At 38.1% G+C, this 14,244-nt stretch overlaps 1 protein-coding gene across 1 annotated transcript; it reads right to left on the reverse strand.

Moving 5' to 3' along the window:
* Positions 1-1,013: 1,013 nt before the first annotated feature.
* On the reverse strand, positions 1,014-10,892 carry LOC106950830 (trypsin-3). Its single transcript, XM_015037936.1, has 5 exons — positions 10,788-10,892; positions 8,533-8,692; positions 6,515-6,656; positions 6,166-6,432; positions 1,014-4,410 (listed from the first exon to the last, which is right to left on the reverse strand). Exons 1-5 carry the CDS (start codon positions 10,840-10,842, stop codon positions 4,240-4,242), a joined length of 795 nt encoding a protein of 264 aa, XP_014893422.1. The 5' UTR covers positions 10,843-10,892; the 3' UTR covers positions 1,014-4,239.
* Between the last annotated feature and the right edge of the window lie 3,352 nt (positions 10,893-14,244).

Genomic DNA, 14,244 nt, shown 5'->3' on the forward strand with positions numbered 1-14,244 from the left:
ACCTATAGAGTATAGAAATGGGTCATCTGAGCAGTTCTTCCACCTTTGTTTAAATATCAGACATAAAAGGAAACATTATTCTTTAGATGAACACTTAGCAGAATTCAGGGAAGTTCAACGAAAAGAAACCATTAATATTGTGAAATTATGTTTTGTTTTCTTAGCTGCCACAAAGCCCTGTCCTTTGGGAGAAGCTATTCATGTAATGGTCACAATCTGTTTTGGTCAATCAATACGTTTCCATGCAGCACAAAGAGTTTTATCTCCTTTTGTGACCCTGCAAGCGTATAGAGGGCTTAGGATGAATCATGTCAGGGGACATAGAGTAAGACCTTGTGGAAACGCTTTCTCATGCCAGGACAAAAGGATTCAGTCCTCATGTAACCAAAACTGTAAAATCAGAGACATAAAGGAACTTGAAATCCATCAATTAGCTTGGCCGCTGACACACCCATTAAAACAGAGCAAACCGGGCCAAGCAGTGAAACCAGAGCTCTCTCCAAAGTAGGCCATCAACTATTCATTCTGTTGTGGCGGCCAACACCTATCAGGTGTGATGCGGTGTGTACCGATTTGAGTCGGCTTTATGACCGCTCGTGTTTTACAGGAATCCCAGCTGACTGTAGCTGCTGCTTCGCAAGGGAGACGAGGAGGCAGAAAGAGTCAAACGACTCTTGGAAGCCATTACACAGATTGCTCCGAGGGACGGCTGGCGCCATGCATATTTAATGACTGTGTTCCAGTTTTCTGATAATTTATACGTGTTCAAGGAAAACCAACGACAAGCCATCAAATGGCTCACTATAGATGAAACAGATTTGTCAAAGTTTTTGAAATATTCATTGTATGACTTATTCATTTTCCTCATGCCTTATATATTTGAATTGTCAATAATGATGGCCACTGAGTCTATTTCATCAAAACAACCTGTGACATCGTTGCCTAAAGGTCACAAAACAAAAATTGATGACAAAGCTTTTTAACTTCACATTAAGAAATCAGAGCAGGTTGAGTAAAGCAGAAGAGTAATTTATTTACGTGTATAAAACAAGAAAATAATACACTTATTCTATGTGTTCATATACATGAAATTTTGTTTTTTATACTAAGGTTCCCTGAATTTGTTCACTTCTCTGTCTCCATGGTGCCTTCTGCATATTTATAGGATATCTCAGCTGCTATTCCATAAATAAATCACCAAGTAGTCCAGGTAACAGTTCAGGCTTGTCGAAAAAGTTAGTTTTTCCAACACATAGTGAGGATAAAAGGAAAAATACACTCTTTGTCTGTTCTAGGGATTTTACCAAAGATTATTTGTAAACTCAATTATGCATACCTCCCCATGTACATATGGGAAGGTATAATTGTATTATCCTTACAAATGTGGTACCATTTACCAGAGGAAAAAAACAGACTTTCAACAATATAATGCCAACAGGCATTGTTACAACAACAAAATAGTCTACCGGTTTAAATTTTCAGATATTCTTGTGTCAGGTATACTCAAAACCCTAGAACTTGAGGATGTATTTTCTTTTTACCTTGGTTGTACAGGCACATATAAAAACCAACACCATACAGTACAAATAGTTGTGTTAATTATTTTTAAAATTCATATATCCATTTGTAACGTATATTTGTTGCACAATGTAATACAAACCAACCCTTTTCTAAACTTTGAGGTCACTGTCCAGGGAAATGTAAAAAAAAATAATAATAATAAAAACCCTGTGGAAATTGCACACCCCTTAAAGATGAGTTGGAAAACAGTAACAAACCAAATGCTTGCATGAAATTATTCATAACAAAGAGATAAAGAGCTCTTAAAAATTTAACAGAGAGCTTATTATCCTAGATGCCATGAATCAGACAAATATCGCTTTGTTGCTCATAAAGAATAATGTTAATGAATTGAACAATAACTTGTAATGTTCACATGGTGTTCTGTGTTTTGTTTGAACTTATCCATGCCACACCCCTCATTCCCGTTATTCCCCACACCTGTGTTGCTCCCTGATTGTTTCCCTTCTTAAGCCCTTCTCAGTCACTACCAAGTCGCCAGATTATCGAACGCTTTCAGCTAGTAGTTTTCCAGCACTCCTGTCTCGCTCTCATCGTCTCTACCACGCTTTGTTCCACGGATCTACCCCTTTTGCCTTGCCCTTGTCGGACTATTGCTATTTGCCCTTCGGATCTCGACCCACGCCTGTCTCACTGACTCTGCTCTCGCCCACTCCCACGGATTCTGCTCTCAGTCCCACTGTGCATGACCCCCGCTCGTCTGACTAAGTATTCGGATCCGGATTTGGCCCTTCTGCTGTTTCACCCAGTAGTGCGCTGCCCAGTATCAGCGCTTCCCCTCTCCAGGCGCTTCCTCCGGCGCCCTGCGTCAGCACAGCATCTGCTGTCTCCTCGTCCCTCAGCCGATCACCGCGGTACCGGACCGCCAAGCCAGTGCTGCAGCTGACGATCCTGTGTGTCCGGCTTTAGCTGCTTTTTAATAAATATCTGAGTATTCTGCTCACTCCTGTGTCGTGGCTGAATTTCTGGGTCCCTCTAGTGAACCATTACATAACTTTAGCGTGTCCATCTTCAGAGATATCCATTCATCTTCATCTTCAGAGAGATGGATATTCATAATTTCATTCTCTTATTTATAAGTGCATTTATGTGATGCGCATGAATGTACTTTTGTCTTTAGCCTTTCAAACAGTCCACATAAAGCTGGTGAATGATGGTATGGCACCTTTTACGAGATGTTGTGAAATCATGGCTGTTTGATAGATCAGCTATTGAGGTTGAAGATGAGGTTGAAGATGTTTATGCTGTTCTTATTAACTTAACTGGCTACAAACTGAAAGAAACTGGTCCGACATTTGAAAAACTTGAAAATTGTTACTTGTCTGTTATCTGTTTCGTTAGCTTTCATTAGCTCAGTTTAGATTATATTAGCTTAGCTTAGTTTAGTTTAGTTGATCTAAGCTTAGACAGTAACTTCTGAGATTTATGCTTTATGTTTGAACGTATTGTCAAGTATTTTGCTGACAATACATTTTACACTACTGGGTAACCAGGAAACACTCCCCTTTTAAAAGCTAAGCTCTCTAAAGGTTCTTCTAAGGTTACATAGAGCAAAACCTACAGAAAACTTCAGGGAACATCCTCTAGGGGTTAATGTTTTTGTTATGGGTTATGGAACAATAAAGAATGTTCTTTGAATTCCAAAATTAGGGTGGGAATTGAAAATTAACCAAATGTCCTTGGAGGTTTCCCAAACATTGCCTTGTGAACTTGGTAGATCTTTAGATTTACGGCTTGTCGCTTTACAAGGTACAACTTTCTCTTTTGACATCATAACCACTTTTATTCTTCTTGGTATAGATGCAACAGAACTCTGACCCTTCCGTCTCAAAAGTTGCTACCAAACTTGAGTGCCAACAGTTTCCTGTTCCTAGCTAACAAAAGTGACACTGAGGTCTTGGTTTCCTGAATCCGATCTCCTCCTAGATTTCACGTGTTGTGTATTCAGAAATAGTATTCTGAATCCTTTGGCGCTAACAAAACGTAATTAAACCAAAAGTTGCCCTTCTATTATCTCAAACCAATCTATCAACCTCCTTTGACATCAGCATGGCATTTACAATCCAGATATCAGATATTCTCTGACTATTCTGTGTAAATGGTGAGATTTTTTTTTGTCCAAAAATCCATTTAACATTAATCAGCCATAACTATGTGATCATCAGTCAGGTCCAACTTAGTGTTAATTTAAGATAAACAAGTAGAAATTCAATATCTGTAGATTGTGGGGTTGAATTTCTAAACCATGGTTCTAATACTGTGATACTTGAACTACTAGTATTGCTTCTAACTTAGTGTAGTAGTGCACTTACTTAGGATTAGTATTTTATGAGTTTTTGGTACCTTAAGCTGTAATTTTTAGGAAGCTCAAGAAGTTTTGTGCAACCAGTTTTTTTCGCTTTGGGGGGCTGGCAATTTTCAATGAATCTCAATGTTCTTGTTCCAACATTAAGATTATTACTTTTTTTTCTACTTGCATTTTTCGTAATGTTATGGCTGTCCAGTGTAAGAAAACCAGCTCTCAGCCCGAAAGCCACCATGACCGTTTCCTAAAATATGGAACCATCCCTGAACAGTGTTCACCTGACATAGCGCGTGTAAAATTAGGTCAAAGAAGGCAACATTGAAGTTATGTCTCCAATGAGTTAACACTGAGCTCTAATTCTTCTTACATCTGCTGTAGTAGCTAAATATGGTGTTGTCTATCCAGCGGCGGAACTTGGACACGGCAGTGTAGACTCCAGGAAATTCAGCGTCAGCACATCCTCTTCCCCACGACACCACTCCATAGGCCCGCCCGTTACAGACAAGTGGGCCACCTGAGTCTCCCTAAAACAACAGCATAAAGGATCAGCAGGGGTTGTATATTACTAACTTGTTGATTTCTGTTGAGAATTTAAAGGAAAAATAACATTTCTCCACCTTCTCTTCATCAGCTCCCTGTTAAATCTAGAATATAATTTAAAATTCCTTGATAATTAAGCTGCATTGTATAGTAGAGATTTGATTGTTTCACATCTTGTTCCAACTGAACTCTTTGCTTTCAAACTGCAGGTTCACTGGTGGCTCCTATGATTTTTAAAGCCAGTGGATCCAGCTCCCGGTTTTAGTCAATAAGCCAGACAGACACATTGTCTACTTCAAAAGACCAGGTTTAAAACTTTCCTTTTTGATCAAACTTATACTCAGTCATTATCTCCTATTATTTCTGCCACTAACTTTATGTTCTCTGTGGTTTTTTTCTTGTCAGACAGGTTATATCTGACTCATTTCTGTCGCCTTCTTTGAGGGCTGAGCTGTTACTGCCAATAACTCAATATTCTCTCTTTAGATCATAAACTTGGAAACTTGTGCCTGTCTTTCTATGTTTAAACATTTCTCTCTCCTAAAGTAATTATTTACAATTTACTATTTAACACGTTTCCAGAAGGAAACATATTTATTTATTTATTGTTGGACACTTTTAGAGGAACAAGAGCAGTACAAAGACAGCATTGATTTTGACTTTTTCATCAAGACTGCAGAGAGCAATAACACCAGCATATGTAGCTTGTAAATGGAACGTGATTTCCCCCATGTGTCCTTTATTGGACAAAACTGAATTTTACTGACTGGGAAAAACAATAAAAACACTTAGTGTATTAAACAGTCTCTTTTTGAACAATGTACACAATAAATTAGAAACTTCTTTGACTGACCAACCAGAAATATGACCACACAGAGACCTCCACACTTACTGCTGACTTAATCCAATATTAAGATGTCTTTTTATTATTCCAAAATAACTGCTGTCACAAATATTAGCATCCCTAGCAATTTCTATAAAATAAGTGTAACAATTTTTGCATATGTCTTAGAGTTGATAAGTGTCTAGGAACATTTAATTAGTAGTTTACATTTAGTTTTTGTGTCAATATGGTATAAATTTCATGTGCTACATAGTTCAATTTAACTTAGCCATTCTTCAAAAAAGGAAGTACAAGAGAATATCCCTGATGTTTGTCCATCTTTATAAGTCGGGAATGTACCAGAGGATGTGTACTGGAGCTTTAATACAATGTATAGTGAAGACAGTGGTTAGGAAAGGGGGAAAATGATCCAAATCTTCCTGTTTGAGAATCATTTCTCCATACTAACCATCATTTATTATACATGCAAAGTAGTTTTTTGGGAAAAAATGCCAGAAAAACTTACTTCCTGTTCTACCATCACAAACGTAACAATGCAAGCCTAGAGAAATCCATTGAGAGTCCAGCTGGATGAGACTAATATTGAATTTTTTGGCAATATAAACAGTCTAAATACTGGTGGTGGATCTGTGATGATGTGGGCCTTTTTGTATCACAAAAATCTTTTGGGGCTTTTTACAAAGGTCTTTTGAGATCTTTTAATAAAAGTTTGATTGCTTATACAAGAAAACTGAAAGAAGGTAACAATATAGCCATATACTAACAAATAAAATGGTTTACTAGACACTATATCAACAGCATAAAAGAAAGTCTAGCCTTCTCTGCCTCTGTAAAATGTGGCCATTTAAATTAAGAATACTTTATACACTGAATAAAATAACAGAAGACCTCTTACCTGGCAGGCATCTTTTCCACCAATGTTGTAGCCGGCACAAAGCATTCTGTCAGTGATGCGGCCATTAAACGACTCAGTGCTGTTACATTTCTCTGCAGACACAATAGGAAGTGTGACAGTCCGAAGGGTGGCTGGAATCTGGCCCCCTGTGGGGCTGGTGTATCCCCATCCCGACACTCGACACATTTCGCCCTCCGCTATGGAGGCATCCTGCCTGGGCAGCAGAACGATGGACACGTAGTTGTTCAGGTAGATGGGTGCCCTTAGCTAGAAACAGAGTAGAGAGTGTTTTTTTTTATGATCAGATGAATTCAGGAGAAGATTATGCCAGATAATTTGCATTCTGTACCTTAATGAGCATGATGTCACTGTTGTTTGTCGTGCTGTTGTACTCAGGGTGGGTCACCAAAAAGTGGGGGAACACTTCCTGCTCTGTGCCTTCATAAATGGACAAAGAGTAGTCTCCTGCTACTACCACCATTTTGCTTATCCTGTGTGCAAAACAAGGTATACTCCATTAATGCCATGAGTTGTTCATGCATAACTTAAAAAGGTCCGCCCAAATACTATAGTTACAGTTGCAATTATGGTAAAAGAGAGAGAATGGTTTCTTTCAAATTTAAGGCAATAATAAAAATAATCTTGTCTTCATCAAGTCCTGAAATTGTTTAAATCAAACTTCAGGTGTACAAAAACACACATCAGATTCCAGACTGTCATAATTTGTAGCAAAAAAATAAAAGACAAATGGAAAAGCTTTGAGTAAAATCATTTCATACATCTTTGATTCAGTGTAATTTAGCTTGGAAAGAAACAGGCATGTGTTATAAATTAATAAGGAAGTGTAATTAGGCCAGTATTAAAATAATGTGAGTATACAGTGACAAAGGCTGCTTAAAAATGGAAAACATTCAAAAATATTTGACCGTAAATATTGACCTCTACAATCCTTCCACATAAGTAAATGTGGAAGGATTGTCAAAAAATATGACGGCAGCATTTTCAAAGTTGCATATGAATGACTGTAGAGGGAATGTTTTGTCAAAATTACATATTATAGGTAGAACAAACACCTCATGTTGATGGTGATGTAGGGGGCAATGATTTCTGATGGTTTCTGCTGTTTTAGATTTTGAGCACGAATTCTCATATAAACTGAAGCCTTAAAAACCAACTACTTGTACTTTCTTTGATTTGTTTCATAAAGAAAACATATTTTTCTTTCTTCAAGCTTTACTGACTCACTGCACAAAACAGCAATGTTACACTACTCAAACCTATTGACCTCACACTGGCAGCCTAGATCCAAAAATGAACCAGAACATGATTTCCCCCCTCACAGGTCTGTTGAATGCCACACCTGGCTGATGGAGAAGGGGAAATACTAAGCGCAGAAAATGTTATAAATGCCCATTACAGAATGATTGAGCTGTCTGCAGAGACGGTAGAAAGCTGCTGGGAATGCTGCAGGCTGACCTGAACCAGGTCAGGTACTCTTCATCTGTTTTTTTAAGCCACACCACAAAATGGCACACCAGGCAGTGAACAGAGACATAGTTATGCCCCTCAGTGTTGCATATTCTTTCACATTACAACTACAAATCTTTGTGGGATTGTAAGTGATTGATATCATGTCAACTAATTACTCCCATTAATTATTTTCCCCATGTCCTTCTATACCAGCCTGAGACTGGGTTTTGATGCAAAGAGAAATGGGTACAAATTTTCTTATTATGGATAAGAGAGCGAGTTTGGAAAATTCTAAAACATTCACAGTTTTTGGTGAAACTCTGCTCTTTGTTGACGAAAAGGGAAGAAGGCAACACAGATATCCGGGAACTCGGCAACACTTACAGCCGCTCACTGGTTGTCATTTAACAATAGGTACTGTACAAAGTATCAGCTAGCTGATGTAACAACATTATCTGGATTAAATGCCAAACACTGTGTGAATTGATTGCCTCCTTGCAGGCACAATTATTTGCTTGTAATCCATATAAAAGTGTGTTGTCTGCGAGCCTCGACGCCACTGTCGTGCGTGTGTCAGATTGCAGAAGCAGAGAGCTCCATTGTGTGACGGGTGTCATTTTTCATTTGCTTTATTTCAGCCCTGGCATTAATAGAACTTAGCATCTGATATGGCTGGAGAATCCTGGATCCAAGAAAGTAAAGCCGAGAACTTTTTGTGCCACAAGACTTCTCTGTTTATTACAACTTCCTTAAAAAAACAACAAGCTGAAGCTGGACCCTGAAGTGAGACTGTGACCTGGGATTTATTTCACCTCTTTATTGAGTTTGTGCTTTTGCAGGAGGTTATGTAACATCTATTCTCTGCAGAAACAAACCAGAAGAAGAAAACCAGCTCACCCAATGTTACAGTGTGCTGCTGTGATCACCCAGAATCTGTTAATCAGGAAGCCCCCGCAGAAGTGCTGGCGGCTCGTCGTCTGTAATGATACAATGTACCTGATGGAATGAGGAACCGGCGCGTAGCCTCCCACTATGCGTTCCTGTGCAAAGCCCTGACCTGTGACACACAGAGAGGTACAGAAGGGAATTAACTCTGACAGGAAAGAAACACAGAGCTGACACAGTTGTGCTTTCATTTGTCACTGGAAACACACAAATCTTCGCCCTGCGGATTCCTTTCACTCAGCAGATCGATGAAGGACGATCTCATCCCGGAGCTGCATTGATTCCCAGCAAGGATGAATCTCAGCGTCATTATCTGGTGTTTGTTTTGAGTAAGCCAAAGACACAACTTGTACTTCAGCTCCTACCAGTGCCTTGTGAAAATTCACATTTTGTCACATTACAACCAGAAACACTGATGTGTGTTATTTGGATTTTAGGTGGCAGAACAACACAAAGACATGACATATAAGTCCAGGAGTCGATTATTTGGTTTCAGTTAAAATAGATTTATGTAAATCTGAGAGAAACATAGTTATTGTTTAGCAATTATCAAGCAAACCCAACACTGAACCAAATGGAAAACAATACGAGATAAGGTTGCTTCCAACTGATCTACCTTTACACAATCATAGATATTATACAGTAGAGTATCTACAGTCAGAGCTGCCTGATCCTCTTACTGTAATTTCACTGAACACATTAATATCACCAACACAGTAAACATTTTATAGAATCTGCTCACAGTTGTGCTCAGTGACCAATACAAGTCGGTGGGAAAAATTGTCCAAGAGATATTTAATATATTTAGCACAGAAATTTTAAATTAAATGACTTTTTTAATGAAGTGGATGACAGAATAAACAAACAAAAATCAGCTGCATAACAGAAACAATCACAGTCACATATATGGTCCTGCATTTCTACAAAAGAGCAATGAATCTCAAAACTCCTTTTTCCAAAGCTAATCTATCATTGTATTTATTTTAAATCATGACATTTTAATCCTGAGTCCAGGCCTCAAAAATTACAAGATGTAAGATGTAATTTAGGATTTTATTTGATTCACAATTTAACGAGATTAGCAGTTATTTTTTCCAAGACGAACTAAAATATGACTTTAATTGCATTTATTTAAATAAGGATTATTCTAAAAAGATTTCCATCCATCCAGCCATCAAACCATCCATCTATCCACAGTGTGGTGGAATAATCTCCTTCTTAATCCTTAGAGTTAATGAACAAACACAGAGCTGTAGCTCACTGCGGCTGAAAGAAATTGATCAGAAGCTATTATTAGCAGCACTGCTGCATGTTGAGACCAACATGGAGACCTCACACAGCGGATAACTATAGACTGGAAGTTAGAGAGCATTATATAAAACGTTGGACCCTTACCTCTGGTATTTGATTTTAGGAAAACCACCAGTGAACAAGAAGAAAATTGATGTTTTAATACCAGTTTTAACAACTTCTTTCACTTTGTAGGTTAAAACCCAGAGATACCCCATTTTACACCGGCTCTCGTTCCCAGGTATGTTTTAAGAGTGACAAATTGTCTTGGCACAAATCAGGGCGTCAGCCTCAAATACTCATTTGTTATTGTTCTCGTGAGCTCTTGTCTATTGTTGCATAGGTTTCAAGTTATTTTTGTGAACAAGCTCACTGTCTCTCACCTTTACTTTTTGGAAATCTCCTCATTTAAAAAAGGACATATTTTTTTACTTTATAACCTTCAAAGATTATATTATGGGATCATTACCACCCATAGTATAAAGTTTTACATTCATTAATTTGTTTTTAAAAATATTCAACAAAGTAACGTTTCTAATTGCCTTTTCTGAAATCTCCCAAACTTTTTTATTTCAAGAAGAAATTTCTAACCTCCATTTCCAGCTGTGTTATTACTCTGCTTGTGATACGATGCTCGATCGTACTCTGATTTAAAAGCCTCTGAGTCACACTTTTGCTCTCAGTGGAGCATCAAAGCTGCTAATCTCAAAATGTGCTAAAAGGGATGCTTTCAAAAATTCATCAGGGACACCAGCAATACATTAGGTACACATCCATGCACACTCATTTCAAGAACATGATTATGTTGAATAAACTCAGACTGTTAAGTTGCAGCAACATCTCTTTCCTCCCAATCTAATGTCACTTAAAGCCATTTGATTTTAATGTATTAACTCAAGTTAAAGAAGTGTACTTACAGTTCACAGCCAGGACTTTCAGCAATATACAGAGCAATACAGATGCCACGTTCATGATGATACAAAAGAAAGAGCAGTCTTCCCGCAGCAAGAGGCTTAATCTGTGTGATACCTGTCTAATTTAAGGGGAAGGCATCTCACCTGCACTCTCAGGTTTCCAATAGTTTCTATTTCCGTTTCCATGGTCACGTCCTTCTCAGGCCAATATATAATTGAAATTGCTCTTTGGTCTCACTGCTTCCATGACCTAATCATGCCATAGGTGTTTGTTGTTGTACAGTTTTACTGCTGGTTCTTTTCCTGTCATGTAAAATGTCACACAGGGACCATAAGCCTGAAAGTCGCAGCTATTTGTTAACTTTAATGTGTCATTTGTCAACTTCTCTGGTGTCGCATGTTTGACATGCTGTGTCCAAACTGGTGGCTGTAGCTTTTAATACGGATCAAATGTGCTGCTGTCTTGTTAAATGAAAGGAGAAAGAGGAAGGCTCTCTGTTGCTGTTCATCACTGTCCAGGCTCCTCTCACTGATTTCCCCAGGAAGGATTACAATAAGGGTCTTGGCAGCTAAAAGCTGTAGGATCAGGCCGGGTCAAGGCAGCATGTCTGGAACCGGCCGTCATTAAAAATGGAGCAGGTTTCATCTCATCTGCCGTCCCTCTGAGGAGTTCCTGACCTCAGACGGGTAATAGCCCTCCAAGCTGCCTTTGCTTGTGCTGAGAGATGCAGCCGAGGTGTCTGTCATCCCCCTGAAAGCAGAACTCTGTCTTTTTTTCTCCACATGAACCTCTCCTCAGCTCAGGTGCTGCCATTACTGCACCAGGGTGCCTCCAAATCAGTTCAGTTTGTTTGTGATGCTCAAATTTATAATCAAAGTGATATCAAAGCACTTTACAAGTCAAATGGATCCAATTAATTCCAAATATGTGCAATCAAGTCATGTCGTAATTGTTTCTGTCCATCTTTTGTCTTTCAAAAATCTGAGATTAAAAGACAAAGACATCCAGCAACCCTTCGTTCGGTTTCTGGGTATGACATCCCCAATGTGGATCTCTAGTTGGTTTTTTTGAGTGAAACCTTTGTGATTAGGAGCTTTTTTTTTTTTTTTTTTTTTTTTTTCAAACTTTTGTTTGATCATATAAAAAAAACCCATTAAGATTAAAACCTCTTTCACAAGGATGACCTGGCTTAGAAAGGCAGCAGCACAAAAGGCAAATAAACAGAAAAAACAAAAGTTTACATTAGAACTATATATTTATGGCAACAATCTGCCAATGACGGGCAGTAAATAAATTAAAAAATGGTGGCAATTTAAGTTTTGAAACACATGCACTGTAGACATGATATTTGTTGTTGTTTTTTTAATTTTTTGAAAAGTGTTCAATGAAATCAGTTCTGACAGTTTCTGTTCAGCTTGCAAGGCGTTCCAAGCAGATGGGGTACAAAAACTAAAAGCTTTCTTTCCCTTTTCAGTTCGCACACGAGGAACATAGAGATACAAACGGTCCTTACGTAAGGCGTAACTACAGTCTGTTCTCCAAATGATAGTGCATAAATAATTAGGTGAAAGCCAATCAAACACTTGTCCATTGTTAACAAACATGTAGTACTGCATGGGTACCTCTAAACTTTTTGGTTAGGCTGTCTTTTAGCTTAATTCCAGTTTTCTCCCATTTAATTCCTGTTTTGTGAAATTAGGTAAATTTAGTTTTTATTTTCTTTAAGTTATTTTGCTTGTTGTGGTGTCATGAGCTCTTCCTGAAGCTAAATGCCTGTTTGTACAGAAGAAAGCTAAAATATAGCAAAAAAAAATAAATTTAAACATAATAAAATGGAGTCTATAATCAAGATCATATCACTGAAAAATTAATTTAATCTCTATACAGTGATTTGGCAGATGGTCTGATACTGTTTTTAATCTGTGGAAAAATTGGTTTCAATTTTAACAAATAAATTATTTGCACGTGTAATTTTAGCATTACCTGATACAAGAACCAATAGAGTTCACTCAGTACATTTCACAGAAGTAACAAAAGCATTTTATACATATGTATAGTTTAAAAGAAGAGAACACCTGTGTGCATTGCTTAGTTTAAAGGAAGAATAAGGTGACAAAATAACCAGGTGTCCTTTCAGTTATCTGTAGCTCAGGTTCTTAAACAAAGTTACTCTCACACCAGTATCCCATTACTGTGGATCTGCCTTCCATTTCTATGGCATACAAAGATACAGGACTTCAGTAAGCAATTTCCCAGCAATGCCTTTCTTTGATGAAACTGTAGCACATGCAGTTTCAGAAAATTACGTGGCATGACTGTCAGAACGTAGAGACACCACCAGACACCACCAGATGTTAGCACCATTTCTATTTTTATCCAATTGTTTTTTGTTTTTTTTTTTAGCAGGAAGTCCCTTGAGACAAAATCTCTTTTTTGAAGGAAACCCAATATGTTTATGGGAAAGCTTTGTAAATACTGCAGCAATGACCTGATAGTAATGTTACTTCATTTAATGCAAAGCTGTCCAGACTCTTTGCACAGCAGATGTTTAGGAAATCATTAAGTTTGAAAAAGATAAAAAAATAAAAATAAAAAAAAGACAGTGATGTCATGGTAAAAGTAATATAACTTGTGCTAATGAAAAGCTGTAAATGATTTTTATGCATCGTTCAGAAAGGGAATTTATCATAAGCATATTTGACACATATGACAAATATGATGATTTACACAATCTTTATTTCCTCATATTTAGGACCAGATAACATGCCACCTAGCGCAGGCAGAGGATGAAAAAAGTGACAGCAGCTTCACTGATATAAAAAAAAAGTTAATCAACATGAAAATAAACATTTCCTTCTGATCAAACTTCTTAACGGCAAAGAAAATGGTAATTATATTTCCAAGTCAGAAAATGTGGAAACAGTATGAACATTTTGAAATAAAATAATAAATATAACACAATGCATTGACTCAACTAAAGGTTTGTACCGTATTTTCCGCACTATAAGGCGCACCGGAGCATAGAATAGACGCAACAGTAGAGGTTGAAGTTACGTTATGCATCCACTAGATGGAGCTGCACTAAAGTGAAAATCAACAAAACAGTCCGACTCCGGTCAGCGAGGAGAGCCTTCCACGACTGGGCTGGGGCGTGGCCGGACGATGCTCCGTTCACGCACAGCATGTTCGTGACCTGCAGACGACCTGATTCTAGACAGTCGGTAGGTAGATAGGTCAGTCAAACTTTATTAATAAACCAGCGTTCTGACAACTATCCCAGCATGCACCGCGCGCTTCTTCTTCTACGGGCGAAAATGAAGTCGGTGGCTACTTACGTTGCTAGACCTGTTGTGGCTCAATATCGGTCCATATATAAGGCGCACCGGATTATAAGGCGCACTGCTGGCTTTTGAGGAAATTGAAGGCCTTTAGGTGTGCCTTATAGTGCGGAAAATACGG

Source organism: Poecilia latipinna, unplaced genomic scaffold, assembly GCF_001443285.1.
Source record: "Poecilia latipinna isolate Pla-1442-1.1 unplaced genomic scaffold, P_latipinna-1.0 Scaffold424, whole genome shotgun sequence".
Classification (NCBI taxonomy): domain Eukaryota; kingdom Metazoa; phylum Chordata; class Actinopteri; order Cyprinodontiformes; family Poeciliidae; genus Poecilia; species Poecilia latipinna.

Coding starts and splice junctions, on each gene's coding strand:
- LOC106950830 (XM_015037936.1), bottom strand. CDS start 10,842: ATGAACGTGGCATCTGTATTGCTCTGTATATTGCTGAAAGTCCTGGCT. Junction 6,657..8,532: donor GCAGCACACTGTAACATTGG/GTGAGCTGGTTT, acceptor TTTTGCACACAG/GATAAGCAAAATGGTGGTAG. Junction 4,411..6,165: donor GTGGAAAAGATGCCTGCCAG/GTAAGAGGTCTT, acceptor CTGTTGTTTTAG/GGAGACTCAGGTGGCCCACT.